The sequence below is a fragment of the Drosophila takahashii genome, chromosome 2R (assembly GCF_030179915.1).
Source record: "Drosophila takahashii strain IR98-3 E-12201 chromosome 2R, DtakHiC1v2, whole genome shotgun sequence".
NCBI lineage: Eukaryota > Metazoa > Arthropoda > Insecta > Diptera > Drosophilidae > Drosophila > Drosophila takahashii.
The window spans coordinates 33,423,489-33,442,803 of NC_091679.1; the positions used below are offsets into that span (position 1 = coordinate 33,423,489).

Consider the following 19,315-nt stretch of genomic DNA (forward strand, 5'->3'; position numbering starts at 1 on the left):
AAAAGGAAAATCGAAAGAGAGAGAGAGAGGGGGAAAACACTTAGATCTCTGCCAGCGAATTACAAAATAATTAAAACTCAAAAAGCACCCCCGCACCTGACGCCCAAAAATTAATTAAAACAATTAACGGCAGCTGGCGCCCAAGCCAGAAATATAATTCCCATGGGTACGCACCTCCTGTTTGGCCTGCCATTGCTTCATGGCCGATTTGTATTTCTCGAACTCGTTGCACCAGTGCGAGTAGATTTTCTGGTAGTCCTGCTTCTGCGACGGCGGCGAGCATCTAGATGGTGAAAAGCGAACAATAAGTTTTTGACATTTGGCGGAAATTAGGCTGGAGGGGTTGGATATCACGTGCAGACAGTGCTGCCAAGTCAGATATTTTGTAATTTAACTACGAGGCAGTAGGTAATCAAGAAATCTATGTTATATACGTTGATAAAGTCTCTGAGTTTTTAAATCGGATCATAAGCTTCTTTAAACTTAAAAGTTGTATTATTACTCTTAAAAATTAAATTCAATTTATTAAATTAAATTTCAATAAAGCTTAGACTTCAATTTCTGTATAACGTTAATGTTAATTTTATCGCTTATTACAGTTTTATCTCTAAAGATTATTTAGCTAAGTAAAGTAAAGTTGTAAATTATTAGTTTTTAGCTAAATTAAAAAAAATCTTGAAAATTCAACTTAGCATACCTACTTTAGCATAGAGATTTCTACAATTATAGGTATTCATTTGACTCGCTAGGATAGTTGTATTAGTATACAAAAATAAATAAACTAATATAATAAATATGTGTTTAATTTCTTAGATTAAGGGATGTTGCCATCTTCTTTTGGCAGCACTGGCTGACTTCCTAACTGGTAATTTTCGAGCTGACTCACCTGTGGGCGTCCACGGTGACGCCGTAGCTGCAGAGCAGGGTGCCATCCAAGTAGCTGTCGTACCGCCCGCCGTCGCCCTCGTTCACCGCCAGCAGGACCAGGCCGCCCTCGTTCGTCTCGATGTATTTGGTGGGCGTGTAGCGAACCTCGTAGCTGCCAGACAGAGATGGGAGACGAGAGATAGGGACAGATGTAGAGAGATGGCTTTTCAGATGGCGCTGCCGCGATAGCGCAGGGGATTTTCCATTTTCTATTCGCATTGGAAACGCACAATAAAAATCAATATAAACTGTATGCGCGGGACTTCGCTCGCACACAGACCCCACCCGACTATTGGGTTGGAAAGTTGAAAGTTTTTCCATTACTTGGGCACCGGCAGCAGCGTAAACGCCAAAAAGCAGACTTGGAGCGCATTTTAAAGTGTCAATTTACCGCAGCATTGGCACGGCTAAGTGAGATGAAGCGGCGTTTCGCTTACACATTTTCCCTTCCCTTCCCCTCCATTATTCGCTTTCAATTTTACCAGAGATCTGCGATTCGGATAGACACCAATGTGGTGGGGTTTTCCACAAAAACTCAAAATACAATGGTCTTTCGCTTTTAAAGTGATTTGTTCGAAACTCTGCAGTTGGGAAAGTTTGTTTAAACTGATGGGTTTGGATGTTAAAAATCATCAAGCTGTCAGGGCAAACCTATAGTGCCAAAAAGTTTAGTTTTTCTAAAATGTTTTTGAACAAATTAAATTTTGAAGATGGTAAACCAAAGATTTTGAGTGGGCGCATTTATATTTTCTTTTTTGTTAAGTGATCAAATTATTTTGGAAACACTCACCGTCCTTTTTCGGTGGAGTGATGGTACCAGCGCGTCTGCTTCTTCCTCAGAACCTCCGGCATTTTGACAAAGCAGGAGAGGTGCAGGGTCTGGCCGTACGAGGAGGTGACCTTCTTTCGCAGGATGCTCGTATCGCAGATCCCGGACGTCTCGTTGGCCACGTCCTGCAGGAGGCCCAGCTGATAGGGTCGGCAGGCCTTGACGTCATCGTCCCAGCCGCAGTAGGGATCCGCCACGCAGCGGAAGCAGCTGTCGTAGCGCCGGGCACACATGGCAATGTCGATCTGCTTCACTTGGTGATCGGTGGCCAGGTACAGGGATCCCGTCTTCTGGCTGAGGGTCAACTCCCGGATGGGTTCGTTGTGCGGCGAGGCCTCGAATACGTCCACCAGGTTGGAGTGCCGCTGGCCGTAGTGCATGAACTGCACTATCTTGTAGATGTGACCAGACGTCGTGGCCACAAAGTACACTAGGAACTCCTGGTTCAGCTTGTCGATGCGTATCCTGCGGGAGAAACGAGGCAAAAAAGCCAGGAGAAGCAGCGTCAGTGGCAAGCGCTTAACTGAAAACACATCCTGCGGCACTTTGTTCACAAGTTCCGGCCAAGACAAAACATTTTTCGCTGTCAGGACAACTGACAGCACAGAGCCAGCCCAGGAGTCTGTGCACTGAACAAAAGAGGAATGGGAAACTAAAAGATAAAGATTCTCAAGAAGGCCCTATTTCGGGTTTATAAATGTTCTTAAGAATTTATACAACAATTTTTAGTTTAAGCCTAAATAAAAATCATACGCTTAAAAAGTCTGTTGTAAGATTCAAAACGCCCATCTATACATTTAAACGCCCATCTATAAATCATTTCTTCTATTTTATTTAATTGATTTTAATTTAAAGCTTTTTCTTCCTGGAGTTGTGAAATCCTTTTAATTTAAGCCTAACAGTATGCAGTGATTTGTTTTGGAGGCATGTTATTTTCTAAAGCATACTTTTAGGAACTCTTTTATTTAGTTTCAAACCTCAGAAAATTTATTTCAAGACCACCTTTAACTATAAATATATTTTCTAATAAACAAATAATAACCTATTAAGTTTCAGTGCAACACTACATTTGCCGGGACAAATGTCAACAGGGAAACTCCCATGCGGCTGGCTCCTTGCCAGACCGACAGTCTACTGCCAACAGCCAGTTGGCCGGCGGCGCTAATGAATACAGCTCTCACTTACTTGTCCACCACCAGCTTGGTGAGTATGACGTCCCGCTTGAAGAAGACCGGATTGCCAAATTCATGATCGACCGCCTTGTCCATTAGCGGATGTTTGCGAATGAAATTCAACACGGAGTCGGGCAGCGTGGCGGTGTCGTTGTGGCAAGTGCCCGGACGTGGCTCCGGTACTTTGGAGTTCAGCACGGGCAGCCAGGCGCTGTTCGAGGTGGCCTGCTCCTTGAATTTGCCTGGATATATGGGGAAACACAGATGTAGAGGGTGAACAGGGAGGCATCAGTATGGAGTTGAGTGCCGGGGAATGCTGCACTTAATTTATGTGTGTCAGTACTGCGCGAGACCTGATTTGTGGCACTCGCACTCGGTAAATAAAAAATACGATTTAAGAGTCGCAGTCAGAGCTTTAATGTTCATGCAGGGGGCAACAGGAATAATCGAGATCGGACAGTATTTTTAATTCTCAAAGACGGCTAATTGAATTAACTTTGCTTTTCAGGATGAAGGAAGGATTAAATCTCGAATTGAAATGAATTAACTTTTGCTTTAAAACTTAAACTTTAATACACATTTACCAATCAAGAACTGTCGATATTTTATCTTTTAAAATTATATTTAAATATTTGTAATAATTTCAGAAAGGCATATTGTCATTCCATTTACAAATAAATTCTATGAATATGATAAATCAAAAAGCAACGTGTCTGGAATCTCACTAATAGATGACATATTTTTATTAAATTTCCCAGCCTCTGTCATTTTGGATTATATTTTCGAAATTTTCAGTGTCCTGCATGAACATTATTACGTGACAAGTATTTCATATAATTTAAGAATCACATTCTGGCCTTCGAGTGCGGCAGCATAATCGTTTGTGGCCATAATTAATTGCTGTGGCTTTCCACATTTTTTCCGTTTTATTTTTTATCACACTCGCTGCTGTCTGTGCAACATGCCCGCAAACTTTTCGTAATGAATTTTAAGTGTATGCCAGATTTTTTGCAGCACTTTGCCCGGTGGCAGTGTCTGTGTGGATCTGTCTGCCCGATTGTCTGGCCGTCAGTCTTGGCACCGCTCCACACTCGCAGCGAGACCCCAACTTTATGGTGTTAATGAACTTTCCGGGCCAAGATGGGTTAAAAAAGAGTGCTGGCGGTACTCATTACTTGGGCCGAAGGGCGCGGTTCGCAGTTAAAGAAATTCAACTTGAATGTGAGACTGTTTCAATAAAAGAGGAGGGCTGATGCCACCCCCCATCAATTCAGTGCGCACCATTTAACGCTCAAATTCCAGGGACAAGGCCTCCACCTGTGCGCGTAATTCCATCCGCAGTCGCCGGAGAAAGGGAATCCCCCGGAAGAATTATGGACAGTGCAATAAATCACACGAGCATCCCCACACACATCTACATCTACAGTGGGCACTCACCGTCGAAGGCCGCGTTGATGTCCCGGATGTCGTAGCTGCAGACTGCCGATCCAATCAGGCCATTCGTATTCGTTGTGAACGTGGCATAGAACTTGGTATCGTCCGTTGGCATCTTGTAGACCGATTGTATCTCGTTGAAGTAGAACGGGAATTCGCTGGAGATGCTGCAGTTCATGCGGGCCTTCAGATAGGTCGCCCAGTTCTGGCTGATCATGTACTTGCCACCCCTGTCGTTCTTGCAAACGCGAGCCACTCGCGAGTAGACAGCCTTTCCACAATTTATGTACTCCACGGCATGTTCGCGGAAGAAGAAGTATACGAACTCGCCAATCTCAAAGGAGCCCACAAAGTTGGGTTCTGAAAAGGTGAAGGAATAGAAATTCTATTTTTTAATGGGTCCTTTAGGACTTGAGGCATGAGAAGCTTACAACTGATGGATGGTAAAATATTTATCGAAGAATTCTTAGTTCTTTAAAAAATTACACCAAATTTAATCAGTAAGGCTCAGATGACACATTTAATTTTTAGCCTCAATTTATTGTGACAATTTTTCATTTGTGTAAGTTTAAAGAAGTGCAAGCGGGTCAGGATTCATATACGCGAGCCATATACTGAGCCTAACGAAAGGAATACCATATTGTACATAAGGTATATTTCTTTTCAATATAATAAAATTAAAAATAATAAATTTAATAATTTCTTTCCATCAATTGGTTCATTTCGTTACGGGTTACTTATTTCCACAACTTACTGTCCAACAGCTTGGAGTCGTATTTCACGGTTCTCTTGAAGTTGGCCTCCTTGCGTCCATTTGTCAGGTTGTACAGGTCCGAGCGGAATATGACGGAATCCGCCTTGGTGAACTCTGCATTCGTGCCGGCGTACTGCATTTTTTGCGACGGTTAAGGGCAGCGGGAAATGGATAAAAAGCACACAGACATACTTAGTTAGCAAAAGGGCAACTGTTGATAAGGCTCGAACATCACGCATACGCCCAGTAAGCCAAGGCACGCACGCACACAATTACGCATAAAGTGTACGCACGTGCCCACCCCCCTTTTGTGCGTGTATGTGTGTGTGTGTGCGTTTGAGCATGCCTTTGCTCTAATTTAATTTCAGCTGTTTTATTGCTGCCTTTCTCTGTTTTTGCCGTCTTTAAAATTTTCTTGCCTCGTCCCAAACACAACTTTGCCAACTTCCTTCTTCCTTTGGCCCCGCTTTACTTTTGTAATTTTATTACAATTGACATTTTTCTTTTTATTTGTGCCTTCCTTTATCCGTACTTTTATTCCACTTCCGCTTTTCGGGTCGAACTTACCAGGGCGGGCAGGCCGAAGGGATTTCCGTTCTCCACATAGACGGCGGTTGAGTTGTCAGCAGGATCGTAGGGACACTTGCCAATGCCCAGGCCAACGCCGGGCACGTACTGGGATCTGGGTAAATGTGTTAAGTTCGCCTGAGGGTGGTTGTGGGAATTTCCAGGGGGGGTGGCGTTAAAGAAGAAGAGAGAGCGCATTAGTTGACTTTAATTTTGAACGCCCGCTGGGCTGAAATGAACTTCAAAAACTTGACTGACATTCACAATTAGGCACATTGATGAAGTCGCTGAGAAAATCCTTTTTATTCATCGAGAAAAAAAAAGGATTTTTAATTTATGTGTAAAGTTTCAAATGGAAATATTTAGAAATCTCTAAAGATTTAAAAAAGGTTAAGAGAGTGTCTAAAAGTATGCAATGAAATATTGTGACTAACGAACTTTTCATCAATTACCAAGTGTCATCAAGCCATCAGCTTTTTTCTCTCAGTGCACTTACATTTATTACGTAATCCTTGGGATTGTGGGCGTTGGTTCCGCAGACATACAGCTTCTGGCCATTGAAGTTCATCGGCTGGATAACCCTTATGTGATTGCGGCATTCCACCTTCTTGTCAAGCGCCAGAAAATGCAATTGCATTCGATTTGGTTTTTGTGTTTTGTGTAATTGTAATAAATGTTAGAAAATAATAGTCGTAAGGAAATCATACGGCGGTTTTTGTGGGTTTTGTGGATTTCGAAATGCAAATGGAAATGAAAGGGGAAAGGGCCGTGGCATGAGTAAAGTTCACAAATTCGTTGATATCGATAGAAAATTTTGAGCATGCTTTGAAGGGGTTTTTTAGTGGTTAGTGGAAATCGCAGGCAGACTCACCTCCCGTTTGCCCTTGGACACACAGTTCAGGATATCCGATCCGGTGGGCTCCAATATGAGGACATCGCGCTGAAAGAATGAGAAATGGCATCGGGTTTAAATTTATGTTAGCCAAGTTTATTGAAAGCGTGCTGGAATGCGATGCCGGGGATGTTGAGACCAAGGGCACGCGCCACAATTTTTGGTACACTCGCATGTCGCGTTTTTATTTTCTTTACATTCTGTATGTGTCTCACGTTGGACATTTGTTTATTTAATTCGATTCGATTCGCTCCTCCCTCTTTTTTTTGGTGGCACTTGAATCGACATCGAATCTCCTTTCGGGGTTTGCCTTGCTGCAAATACTTTTGCCTAAGTGAAAGCCACAAATCAATGACGCGGGAGAAAAGGAGCCATCGACTGACAATTTTTATGCTTGACATATAGACACAATATCCGGTGCCTCCGTGGGATGCACTTGCCACTTTTATTTCCACTTGCCCGGAGTGTCGGTCCCTTTTGGCCGGGCCCTAAGTGCTGGGACTCGACTTGAAATGGAATTCCTTTTGGCCGCCGCCCGCCCAGAAGTCAGCACAAATAATTGCTCTTAAAAGCATTTGCTACGTCTCAGGACTCGGGAGGTGGCGATAGTGCACTGGGCTAAAGGCTGCTCCTTACAAGGACGAAAAAAGTGGCGGAAAATGCTAGGACGGAGCGAGGCGGATATTGATAGTTGAAGATGGAATCATTAAAGAGCAATTGCGAGCTGTCAGTGACAAGTTGGTCACTCACAAATGCAAAGGGTGGGTGTGGTTCTTAAAGGCACTCGTTTCTTCAGCCTTCAAGCGGCCATGAAATCATCGATTTTAATTTCGAAATGTGACCCGGAAATGCAGATAAAAGGGGAGGTTTTTATGAATTTATATGAAGAAGGGCTCTCTTAATAAGAGATAATAAATATAATATTACATTTCCATTTCCTTTGAAACCCCTGGGGTTTAACAGTCTTTTATAAAGATGCACAAATGTATGCAACATTTTTTTTCGAATTTCATGAAATTTGGTGATATACTGCTTTTTAACTTGATAGCTGGGGAAGAAAACCACATAATTTGGTACTTATACATTTAATTATAATATTTCTTTAAGGTGTGGGAAGATTATTAAGATTAATTATTATTTATTGTCCTTACCTCGCAAATAGATTGGCTGATGTTGCGCAGATTGAGCCGAAATATGCGATCCCTGGAAGAGAAGAGCAATGAAATGAATTAGCATGGCGAAGAGGAAAACTTTGTCAGAAACTCGACTGCCGAGTTAATCCCCTACTCGTGCCCCCTCATGCGATAAGATAATGCCACACCAGTTGCCAGCTGTCTGGCCCCCGGTAAACTTGGGCTCATTGACATTTTTTCAGCTTTTCTTCTGGTTTGAAAAATCGTTGTCAGCCGCACACACCTGCTGTGCCCTGAGCTGTCGGGCCTGCCAGCGTACTTATTGCAGTCAGTGTTGGCCCCTGATTGATTGATATGTCGAATGTGGCAATATTGCCAGCCAGACACAACTTTAAGCGCTGCCAGGCAGCCCATCTCCATCGCCATTGCCATCGCCGTTTTCCGGCCACTCGAAACTTTTGCGGCGGCCCGGAAAACAAAAGGAAAGCGGCGCAAAGGGCAGTGGCGCTGGTCTAAAGTGTGTTTTATGTAGTTACTGCCAGAGTTTTTGGTAGCTTTCCCTCGACAACTGCTAGACCATTAATCTTCATTTCCCTGCCGGCTCTAGGAGCCCTGCAATCGCTGACGAGAGCCGCCAGCTGTGGTTGGTGGATCGCTGGTGCGGAGCGTCGCCTCGGTGGCTCTCAAGTCAAGTGGTAATTTTGGTTACTTTGTTTGCCCGCTTTTAGGAGCCCCACCCTTAAATTTTCCTTGGGTTTTTCCTGACTCCTCCGCAGCCGCAAAACTGTGAAAATGCGGCCGTGTTCAACTTGCCGCAGACAAATGAGCAGACGGGTGCGCTCCTTGTCAAATTGCAGAGCCCCCTAGACTCTTTCGCCCCTCGTCGGTGGCATTAATTCATAATTATGTATGCCGACAGTGTGGCCAAGACCCCGGGAAAAATGAAATATGCAGCCCCAAATGCGTTCGGTTTGCCAAGTAGGGGGCCACATGCTGTCTCAAGCGGAACTTTCTAATTGTCTGCAACCGGAAAGGAAAGTTTCCCAAAGCTATGGCATATTTTTTCACATTTAAAGGGGTTTATTAGCTCTAAATATTTATTGCTGCCCGCTAATAACTATTTACATTAATAGTTAATTGTGCGGTTTCAAGGTAAATAGGAAATAAATTTTAAATCAAAGGGGAAGGTATACTTACATGGCGCCCACGTATAGGGCATTATTGTGCTCATCCATATAGAAGGTCTTGTAGTGCAGCGGGCCGCAACTGAAGTCCTTGACATGATCTGCAAGAAGAGAGAACAAGATTGAGTATACGCACCGGGTACTTTGATTAACAAAAGTTGAGGCAGTTAATTAAAGCCTAATGAAACTGTCAGCAGCAGTTAGGAGGGCCAAAAAACGAAATGAACTAATTAAACTATTATAATTTCGGCTCAACAAACACAAAGTTAATTTATGGGGGCCAGGGTAAATACAACAGGCTCCTCGTCTTCGTCCTCGTCCATGTCCTTGCACATTTGACACTGACAGTGTCACGTACTCCTGCCGGCGATGTCACGTGCTCAAAGCTGGAGTCCTGAGGTCCTGGAGTCCTGAAGTCCCGGCCCCAAAAAAACACAAGTCGAAAAAGTTGCACCGCTGTCAATGTCATTAACAAAAGATTGAGGCATTTAGCTGAAATTTTTACGACATTAAGTTGTCAACTAATTTGGCACAATTAGTGAAACAACAAGAACACAGAGCACAAACACAAGCGCAGATCCCAGGCAAACACACACACACACATACACGCATACCCAAAATAAACGAAAGGACAGTGGGCAAGGACAAGTTTTTATTTTTGGGCCAAAGCCCGAGCAAATCCTTTGATGGCCGCGCTAAGAGTCATTTGTGCTGACTTGGCGCGCTCCTTCGTCCTGCGTCCTTCGTCCTTTGTCCTTTGGCCACTGGTCATTGACAACCCTAATGGCCGGCCAACAACAATAGCAGTTACAAAAGTGATTTCCATAATAATGCATAATGAGTGATAGATACGGAACTGTTTGTGACCTCATGCAAATTAGCCCCCATTTTTGGCACAATTGGCCTCCGAAATTTTCCGGGGCTTTGTTTCTCTTTTCCAAGTGAAAATTATTCTATTTGTGGTAATGGTTGTCCTATCAAGATTGTCCTGGATTCTTAACTTTAAGGCACTAAGTGTGTGGCCTTAACAATTCAAGTGATTAAGTAAACAAAAGAAAGAGGCTATGACCGGAAATTCACTTTATCCCCTAGCACTGAAATATTCAGAATATCACCCAAATTTTAGTCTTTCACTTTCAAGATGAGTTTCTTCAGAATATTGACCACTGGTTTTACCCGACGAACTTCGATTTCCAGGACACAGCAATCGAATGTCGAGTGCCATCGCAACTCCTGCAATCATGATACAATCCGTGTTCCCATTGAGGTGGTTCTCTCCGACAAGTGTAACAAGGTAAGATATAGGAAATCCATAGTAAGGGTTACTTATTACAACCTCGATCTCTATAGTCCCTGGCTTTCACTTTAGAGGAACGCCAGCGACTGTGCATCCATGGTCTCATGCCGGCCTGCGTTCGTTCCTACGAAGAACAAATGTTGGCCATCGAGTCGAACTTCCATTCGTTCGAAACGAATGTGGCGAGATATCGCTACTTGAGGGCCCTGCGTCAGGGCTACGAGAGGCTGTACTTCCAGTTCGTGTCCAAGAACGTTCAGATCGTGCTGCCCATTATATACACGCCCACTGTAGGCGTGGCCTGCACCATTTACGGGATGCTGTACCGCGGGATAACCGGCATACATATCACCAAGCACGATCGCGGGCATATAAAGCAGGTCCTGGGAAATTGGCCCGAGCAGAGCCAGGTGAAAGCCATCTGTGTGACGGATGGCGAACGCATCCTGGGATTGGGCGACCTGGGGGCCAATGGCATGGGCATTTCGGTGGGGAAAATGGAACTCTACACTGCGCTCGCAGGAATTCCACCCAGTTTGCTGTTGCCCATTTGCCTGGATGTGGGCACAAACAACAAGATGCTCCACGAGGATCCTTTGTACATTGGTCTACGCGATAAGCGAATGAAGGGCGATGAGTATGTGTCCTTTGTGGACGAGTTCATGGAGTCGGTGGTGGAGACCTTCGGCCGGGAGACGCTCATCCACTTCGAGGACTTTGCCACGCCCAATGCCTTCATGTTTCTGAATCGGTATCGCGATTGCTATTGCCACTTCAACGACGACATCCAGGGAACGGCCTCTGTGGGCCTCGGCGGATTGCTGGGCATCCAGCGGATAACCAAGAAGCCGCTGGAGGAGCACATCATCCTGTTCGCCGGCGCAGGAAGCGCTGTCATGGGAATCGCCTATCTGCTGAAGACGGAACTGATGGCCCGGGGATTCACCGAGGAGGAGGCCGCCAGGAACATTTATATATACGATCAAGGCGGTGCGCTGACCACAGGGAGAAGAGATATACCGGAGAACCTCGTTGTATTCGCCAAGGATATGAAGAAAATTAAGAAGCTGGAGAAGCTGGTGGAGAAGGTCAAGCCCTCGATTATAATGGGTGCCACCTCGGCCCCAGGACTCTTCTCGGAGAAGATAATACGAACCATGGCCGAGAGTCACGAGCGTCCCGGCATCTTTGCCTTCTCCAATCCGACCAATAAATCCGAGTGCACTGCCGAACAAGCCTACCAATTCTCGGATGTAAGTTTTCTATATCTGATCTTAAGATAATATAATTTTAGGGGTATTTTTCAGGGAAAGGCCATATTCTCGGCTGGTTCTCCCTTTCCGCCCGTGGAGTTCAACGGCAAGCGGCTCACTCCCGGCCAGGCCAACAACTGCTTCGCCTTTCCCGGCCTGGTTTTGGGCACAATGACAGTTTTGGCCGACAGAATGCCAGACGAAATCTTCCTTTTGGCCGCCCACGAGCTGTCGAAATTCCCCACGGACGAGGATTTGGCAGGAGGTCGTGTCTATCCGCTGGTAAAGCAGGCCAATGAAGTGGCCTTGAAAATAGGAGTTAAGGTGGCCCAGTATCTGATAGAGAACGGTAATTCTTTTAACTCAAAATTTAAATTAAATTAAAATTAAAATCAAATTTATTTTCCTTAAAAAGGTTTCGCCAAACGACCTCTAGAGTCTGCTGAAGTACAGGAGTACATCTCAAAGAATTCCTATCAGCTGGAATATGGAAGTGCTCTGGCCGAGACTTGGAAATACCCAGAGATGAAACCGCATCCCAGTACGGCGCCCTTTGAAAAGAAGCTTAAGGGGAAAAAGTAGGCGATTTCCGATGGAAAGTGGTGAAGTGTCTTGTTATTTGACTTAAATCTTAAATTTCCAAATTTCCAGATGACAAAGTACACATAAAAATTGTCAGTTATCGTAAAGAACTCGAAGCCTTTTAACCATGGAATTTCGCCGGCTGCATCCACTTTTGCGTTTCCCAGCCCGACTGGTTTTAAATTTTTGCCGAGGGGTCAGCATCTATGACGACGAAATGGATCAAATAACGCGACCCGATTGGCATCGAGTCATGGAGGGAAAATATAATAAGGTGCGTGGCCATTCTCGCTACTAAAACTCTCGTAAGATAATTACCCCTATATGATTCTATAGGGTCTCGCGTTCACCATCAAGGAGCGGCAGCGTCTGGGGATAATGGGACTGATGCCCTGCTCCGTTCGCAGCATCGAGGATCAGATGAAGGCGGCCAGGGCGAATTTCGAGGCCAGACCCTCGGACATCAGCCGGTTCACCTATCTGAGTGCCGTCCACCATCGCCACCGGCGCCTGTACTACCGGTTCATCAGGGAGAATATCGAGAAGGTGCTGCCCATAGTCTATACGCCGACGGTGGGCGACGTGGTGGCCACCTACGGGCTGAACTTCCAGCACGCCACCAGTCTGTTCATCAGCATCCACGACAAGGGACACATCCGGGATCTGATGCACAACTGGATTGATGAGGGGGTGAGGGCCATTTGTGTGACGGATGGCGGCCGGGTTCTGGGCCTCGGCGATATGGGAGCCAATGCCATGGGCATTAGTTTGGGCAAGATGATATTGTACACAGCTCTGGGGGGCATTCCGCCCAGCTCCCTGATGCCCGTCTGCCTGGACGTGGGCACCGACAATCAGGCGCTGCTCCAGGATCCCCTCTATGTGGGCGTGCGCATACCCAGGGTCAAGGGTCCCGAGTACGAGGAACTGGTGGAGGAATTCATGGAGGCGGCGGTCGCCTGCTTTGGCCACACCACCTTCATCCACTTCGAGGACTTTGCCACGCCGAATGCCCTGAAGTTCCTGGACAAGTATCAGTACAACTACAGCTGCTTCAACGATGACATCCAGGGAACTGGGGCCACTGGACTGGCGGCCTTTATCAATGTGGAACGGATTACGGGAAGGAAACTGGAGGATACCGTCTTCCTTTTCGTGGGTGCTGGTAGCGCGGCCCTGGGAATCGCCAATATGTTGGCCATTGAACTGGAGGAGCGTGGTATTCCCGCCGAGGAAGCAACCGAAAATGTCTACCTAATGGATGCCAACGGGCTGCTGACCTGCGACAGTCCCGATCCGCCGGAGCAGGCCAAGCGATTTATGAAGCCCATGGAGCCCGTCAAGGATCTGATGGCGGTGCTGGAGAAACTAAAGCCCTCTGTCCTCCTGGGAGCCACTGGAATGGGTGGACTCTTCACCGAGCAGGTCCTGAAGACCATGGCCAAGAACCACGAGCGTCCAGCGGTCTTTCCCCTCTCGAATCCCACCTCCAATTCGGAATGCACCGCCGAACAGGCCTTTACACACACGGAGGTTGGGCTATATTATATATTTATATATATTATATATTTAATATATTTCTTAGGGTCGCGTTCTCTTCGGTTCCGGATCACCATTTCCGCCGGTGGTGATCAACGGTAAGAGGTTTACGCCCGCCCAGGCCAACAACTGTCTGACTTTTCCGGGCATCGCATTGGCAGCCATTACTGCCAAGGCCCGATATCTGCCCAATTCAGTGTTCTCCGTGGTGTCGCACGAACTGGCCAAGAACACCACCCAGGAGCAACTGGATGCAGGCACCATTTTTCCCTCCATCAGAGATGCCAGCAAGGTGGCTTTCAATGTGGGCGTGGCAATGGCCCAATATCTATTCGATAATGGTAAGTTAATTGTTGGAGTGAATTGGAAATCTTCAGATTTGGTGAAAATTATATGAAGTCCTTTGGAATATATACATTTAAAACCAAAATCCTTTTTAAATTCAATAATATCGTTTTCAATTATTTTCTTTGTAACTTTTATCTATTGTTAATTTTTTCTTTAAATTTAATTTTGAATTTATCTTTCAAAAATACTAAGTTCTAATAAATTTTTAAGTTTTGCCATCTAATGTCCCCTGTTTTTTATATCTTCCCCCAGACCTTTCGAACATTTACCCCAAGCCCAAGGATGTCTGTGAGTTTGTGAAGAATTCTCAGTACACGTTTGAGTACCAAAAGTCGCTGCCAGCCACTTGGGGTTATCCCGAGCAACCGCCAACACCAAAAGCACCGAAAGCCAAACCTAAAACTGAACCCGAGGAGAAAAAGAAGGAGTAAACTTGGCCGGGATTTTATCGTAAGGACTGCTGACCTGCTTTTTAAGCTGGGAGAGTGCCGGGTGTAATTAGTTGAAAATAAAGGCGGAGGCAGAGGACCAAACACACATACTACTCACACACACACACACGAAGCGAAACGATAAATGCCCGACATTTTAACGTTATTATTGTCCTGTCAACGGGAAGCCAGTTGACATGCTCGTGCGCCTGTGTGTGTGTATCCTGCTGATTTGCATATAAAATAGGACGAAATGTCTGCTCACCAAAAATGTCAATCAATTTATTTCTTTGCCTCCTTTGGCCTCCATTTTGTTCACTTTTTTTCTTTTTAGAGAAGAGAGAAGCGACGAGAAGAGAGAGACGAGGACGTGCATGCATTAAAAAGCAATTGGTGTTAAAAGAGCAGTCAGGCGGCAGTCGCACGTTGTCTGCCTGTCTATCAGTTTGGCATTGGCATGTGCCCCTTGCCACGCCCCTTCCCTCCTCCTCCTCCTCCTTGGCCCTCCCTAGGAGGAGAGCTTTTCCTGGGGCAAGAAGCCCCTAGAAGCAACAGAAATGCGAAATCATTTCCCCCGACTGACAGCTGTCAAAATATTTGCTCTCCTTCGATGGCTGCGTGGCTTCTGCCGCTGCTTGTGTCCTTGTGCTCTGTAAATTTCATTTTAATATTCATTACTTCACACTTAACACTCGGAAAAACCCCATGGTGGTGACCACATTTGGTTCTTTAATCGATGGAAGGAATGCGAGGAAAAACTGAAACTTAAAGGGCCGCTGGCTAAAAATACAGATCTTGAGGCGACGGCCGGTTTCGTCACGGTTAGCCTGGCTTATGGAATTTAATTGGCCATAAAAATGTATGCGGCTTGTTGAACGTGGCAGGCTGTAGCCGTAAATCGTAAATTTCCCTCTTGCCGGTTTTCCGCATCGATTTGCGCCCCACGATAAGGCTCTAAATTTAAATGCCAGCGGCAAAGGTTAAGGGTTTTCTGCTCTCTTTTTTTGCCTGGGATAAAGATTATATGATGCGTCAGCATATAAATTATAGGCCAGATAAACCAGATAAAAGGGAGCTAAACAAAGTCAGTCCTTCGAGCAATCGAGAGGGAAACTTAAGGTTTTTATGTTTTATGTTTATAAGCACGTTTTACTTGGATATAACAGTTTTTAAAATGACAAATATATTGCAAGGGACAATACATAAATACTGAAGGTTTAACTGTTGAACAACTTAAATATTTATATGAAAGTAGGTCAATGTTTTCCTAGCAATCATTGGCTGAAAAATATTTGTTTTGTGTAAAGAAAGCACATATTATAAATGTTTTTAAAGTAACCATTAAATTGACCAACTAGTTAATAAAAGGTAAATGTAAATATTGAAAGCTTGTTTGCCAAGTGACAAGGTAAACATAAAGTCGGTCAATGATTTGAGCCTGCAATATTTATTTTTGGTTTTCTTATGAATACTTTTCATGGCAAAGAAATCAAGTACTATAAATGTTTTTCAAGTAAATATTTTCCCTTTTGCTGTTAATTAAAGTGTTTTTTTCCAGGACGCCTCTTCAATTGGTTTTGCCTAAGCCGCTGTGTTATCTATCTGGCCAAGTCTAAGCCCCAAATGGGTCAAAGCCGGGCCAGAAGTTGGGGGCCAAAGCTCACTTGACTGTGCTCAGTCGATAAGTAGCCCCAATAAACACAAAAGTCTACTCGGCTTGGCCTCTGTTGCTGTTCGCCGACCGCTACTTCATCTTTTTGAAGATTTTCATTTATCTGCTGGCCAAGATAAAACAGCCAGGCAGGCTGGCCAAAAAAAAAACACGAAAGAAAAATGCGGCAGAAAGCAAAACGAAAGAAAGCGGCACTTAAATCCATTTAAGCGAATTTTTCAAGCATTAAATTTGCGTTTACGTTACGTATACTTAACTTCCAATGGCAACGGCAAATGGCAAGGATGTCGGGATGTAAGGAGGCTGGGCGGAAGGACGAAGGACGAGAGTCTGAGGCTGGCAGCAGGTAAATGAAAAATTTGCCTCCTTTTTCGTGGTGCGCGGGCTGCAAATGTATTTGGCATCATTTGTCTTAGCCAGGCCAAGGATCTGCCTCCCTATCTTTTCCACCCACCCAGCCAACCACCGACTCACACATACATCCAGAAAACACCTGCCTTTGCATATGGTCACAGTTTCTGGGTCCAACTTTTCTTTCACACTCCCCATATATGAAAACGGTGGCTCTGTTTTTCCTTCTCCAACAGTCAACAGTTTTGTTTGCCTGCGACTTCCATTGTTGTGTTTTGCGGTCATGTAAATGCCCTGCCACGCCCACCGCCCATCTACCACCCACTCCCCCATACGATTGTTGTTGCTATTGTGAAGCATTTTTTCTTATCTCCACTTTGCATGCCGCCCAGTGTTTTCCCTCCGCTGCCTTTCTTTTTTCCAGACGAACTGAGTCAGCACTTAATTTTTATTTGATTCTGTCTCAGTTGCGTTGCGGTTGCTTGACTTGGCTTCACTTTACTTGGCTTCACTTCTCCGTAGAGTGAGGCAGAGTGCCAGGGAGTGCGTAATTTTTTATGGCGTTAATTTAACAATGATTGGCTTTCAACAGCCAAAGGTAACCGAACCTGTACTGCTAAGTCAGTTTGTTTTTAATGAAACATTCCCGAGGACGCCCATTTCTCTTAAGTAATTTCTAGGTACTGGTATGGAAAATAGAATTTTTTCAATATAAGAAAATAAACGAAAATTTGTTTAATATTTAACACACCCATTTTCCCATTCCCAATCTTCGAAATAAACAAAAGTTCCTCCGAGTGCATTAGGTGGCTATGCGAATCGGGAAATGTAAAGCCCGTTTCTTGGCCCATACATCAAGCTTATCTCGCTTCCAGCAGCAGAAACTGTCGCACAAATCTCGAAGCCATTTGCCAATGTCCCGGACCACCTGCATTCTCGTTACATATAAATATGTGTTCGATATTTAACAGCTTCCAGTCGAATGCGTCTGGCAGAAGGGACAGCCCATTCGGTGGAAAAGGAGACCGAGACAGGCAGAGTTGGCGATGCAGACGAGACATATGTATGCAAAGTGAACTGCGGCCGGTGTTGGCCAGGCTTAAATTTGGCTCCGGCTTTAGGGCAAGTTTGTTCAGGGAGCCCGCTCCCGGGCCAAGAACAAATAGTAGCTGCACTGAGGAAAAATGTCGGGGAAGCTGGGACAAATTTGGTATATGGGTAAGAAGAATATTTTTGGAAAACGGATTTTCTATTACCTTTTAAGTTTCTAGATTGTAGAGAAATATTCTTAAGACTTTTAAAATTGTAACTTTCATATTTGGAATGTAATATTTAATTTATTTATATTTAAAGTACCACACAAAAACTAATATTAAATATATGGTGTTTCCTAAATCATTCAAATTATTTGAATGCGGCTGTAAATATTTAGACACCAAAAACTTTTCTGTAGCTATGAATGTAAAACTTATGCAGAAAAAACTAGTCAAAATAAGCAAACAACTAGTAAAATACTAAGTAGGTAACTAGCCTTATTAATGGTAATAGACCGTTATTGTAGTTCTTTTTGTTCGGTGTGTGCTGTAAAAATCCAATAAGGTAAACGGCAAACAGCCTGCAATGGCACTGTGTGTGTGTGCTTGTGTAAGCACCTGGCATTTGTGTTGAGCACGTTCGTACCTTATGTGGGATTTAGTTTAGACTTCATTTTACTGCGCTGCGCTTTTGGTTTCATTCCGTGTGTCTCACACTGGCCCTCGGCCCTCTTAGCCTTCTTTATGCCAGTTTATGATGGCAGAGCCGTAAAAAGAGAGAAAGAAATTGGGCAGAGCGCGGCAGCGACGACACAGAAGTGTATAGTATATATAGGATAGTGTAGTGTAGTATAGTAAAAATAAAGCCATAGACATGGCTGGCACCGCCACTTGAGTTCCCTGTAGGCTCACCAGGACTCCAGGACTCTCTCCGATGTCCTGGCAGCCTAGACAATGCTGTAATCTAGAAACACAAACGTGCAATTCGCCGCTCACCGTAAATGCGGTCGGGCATACGGGGCGTATGTGTGTTTACTTGCACACTCTCGACACGAAATGGCGTGGGAATATATTACAAGTTGGTTTTACACAAGGAAAGTGTGTCAGTGGCTTCGGGAGAAGGGAGAAGAAAGAACGGAGCAACTTGCATTAAAGCTCTCAACGAGCCAGCTCAATTTTTAAAGCCAAATCCCGGGGATCACGGGCGAAACTGGTCAGAAATTGAGGCAACATAATTCAGCGGATGAGTTTTACGACTTCATCGGAAGCTGCACTGCAAGTTGCAAGTGCAGCAGCATCGAGAGGAAACATTAGCAAGTCTAGACACCTACGTCATGCGTCAGCAACACTGGCAAATGCTGCCGAAAAAACGTGCAGCATGGCCAAAAGGATATGTACTCGAACGAAAGGAGCCGGAAAACGGAGGAAGCTGGGAAGCTGGGAAACTGGCAAAAAATGAGACGTCAAGCAGACGATGAAGTCGACGTGGTCTGACAGCCATCCAGACAGCCAGCCAGCGAACTCCCGAAAGGATCCAAGAGGATCCGAGGCGAAAGGGAGCAGAAACAGGACGAAGAGCAAGACGGAGACCACCAGGAGCATTTGAACCTCTTGGCTTGTTTAATATGCTGAAAAATACGCGTCTCGACTTACGGCTGCCCGAGTTTCCCCGCCCCTCCACTCGCCACCATCCACTTGGAATGCATTTTCGAGTTTTACATTTCCATTTCAATGTAACGACACATGTATTTGTGGTAAAAGCTTATGGGCGAAATCCGCCGAGTGGAAGGGCAAAAGGCAAGAAAACGCGGTAACATTTTCCCGGAATTCATCAGAGGATCTGCGCTTCGAAGCGAATTTAATTACAGCACATAATTGGAATTCGATATCTAACCGAGTCGGGGTCGCCACCTGAA

At 44.9% G+C, this 19,315-nt stretch overlaps 3 protein-coding genes across 6 annotated transcripts in view; 2 read left to right on the forward strand and 1 right to left on the reverse strand.

Moving 5' to 3' along the window:
- Sema2b (Semaphorin 2b) overlaps window positions 1–19,315 on the reverse strand; it is a 46,847-nt gene that overhangs the window by 2,936 nt on the left and 24,596 nt on the right. For 2 of the 3 annotated variants that reach the window (XR_011418029.1, XM_070213414.1), the window contains exons 3-13: window positions 8,906–8,993; window positions 7,727–7,778; window positions 6,555–6,623; window positions 6,180–6,290; window positions 5,684–5,821; window positions 5,117–5,249; window positions 4,366–4,722; window positions 2,942–3,170; window positions 1,718–2,221; window positions 887–1,039; window positions 175–283 (exon numbers count right to left, since the gene is read on the reverse strand). Coding sequence is in view for 1 of the 3 variants with exons in the window: in XM_070213414.1 (XP_070069515.1) it covers window positions 175–283; window positions 887–1,039; window positions 1,718–2,221; window positions 2,942–3,170; window positions 4,366–4,722; window positions 5,117–5,249; window positions 5,684–5,821; window positions 6,180–6,290; window positions 6,555–6,623; window positions 7,727–7,778; window positions 8,906–8,993 (1,943 nt within the window). In the remaining 2 variants the exon portion in view is untranslated. The remainder of the gene's footprint in view (window positions 1–174; window positions 284–886; window positions 1,040–1,717; window positions 2,222–2,941; window positions 3,171–4,365; window positions 4,723–5,116; window positions 5,250–5,683; window positions 5,822–6,179; window positions 6,291–6,554; window positions 6,624–7,726; window positions 7,779–8,905; window positions 8,994–19,315) is intronic. The other variant, XR_011418030.1, reaches the window with a different exon arrangement.
- On the forward strand, window positions 9,985–12,228 carry Menl-1 (Malic enzyme like-1). Of its 2 annotated transcripts, XM_070212795.1 has the most exons (5): window positions 9,985–10,186; window positions 10,243–11,442; window positions 11,497–11,791; window positions 11,858–12,036; window positions 12,093–12,228. In XM_070212795.1, the coding sequence occupies exons 1-4, from the start codon at window positions 10,034–10,036 to the stop codon at window positions 12,022–12,024; spliced, it is 1,815 nt and encodes a 604-aa protein (XP_070068896.1). In that variant the 5' UTR covers window positions 9,985–10,033; the 3' UTR covers window positions 12,025–12,036; window positions 12,093–12,228. The 2 variants fall into 2 exon arrangements, with proteins under 2 accessions (XP_070068896.1, XP_016999563.3); XM_017144074.3 differs by having other exon boundaries at window positions 11,858–12,129.
- On the forward strand, window positions 12,152–14,613 carry Menl-2 (Malic enzyme like-2). The gene is made up of 4 exons (XM_017144071.3): window positions 12,152–12,298; window positions 12,361–13,557; window positions 13,610–13,904; window positions 14,164–14,613. The coding sequence occupies exons 1-4, from the start codon at window positions 12,152–12,154 to the stop codon at window positions 14,340–14,342; spliced, it is 1,818 nt and encodes a 605-aa protein (XP_016999560.2). The 3' UTR covers window positions 14,343–14,613.

Bases quoted from the DNA above. Each gene is read 5' to 3' on its own strand.
- Menl-1 (XM_070212795.1), top strand. From the start codon at position 10,034: ATGAGTTTCTTCAGAATATTGACCACTGGTTTTACCCGACGAACTTCG. The intron at 10,187-10,242 runs GTAAGATATAGG...CGATCTCTATAG, and splicing joins TCTCCGACAAGTGTAACAAG to TCCCTGGCTTTCACTTTAGA. The intron at 11,792-11,857 runs GTAATTCTTTTA...TTCCTTAAAAAG, and splicing joins CCAGTATCTGATAGAGAACG to GTTTCGCCAAACGACCTCTA.
- Menl-2 (XM_017144071.3), top strand. From the start codon at position 12,152: ATGGAATTTCGCCGGCTGCATCCACTTTTGCGTTTCCCAGCCCGACTG. The intron at 12,299-12,360 runs GTGCGTGGCCAT...ATGATTCTATAG, and splicing joins TGGAGGGAAAATATAATAAG to GGTCTCGCGTTCACCATCAA. The intron at 13,558-13,609 runs GTTGGGCTATAT...TATATTTCTTAG, and splicing joins AGGCCTTTACACACACGGAG to GGTCGCGTTCTCTTCGGTTC.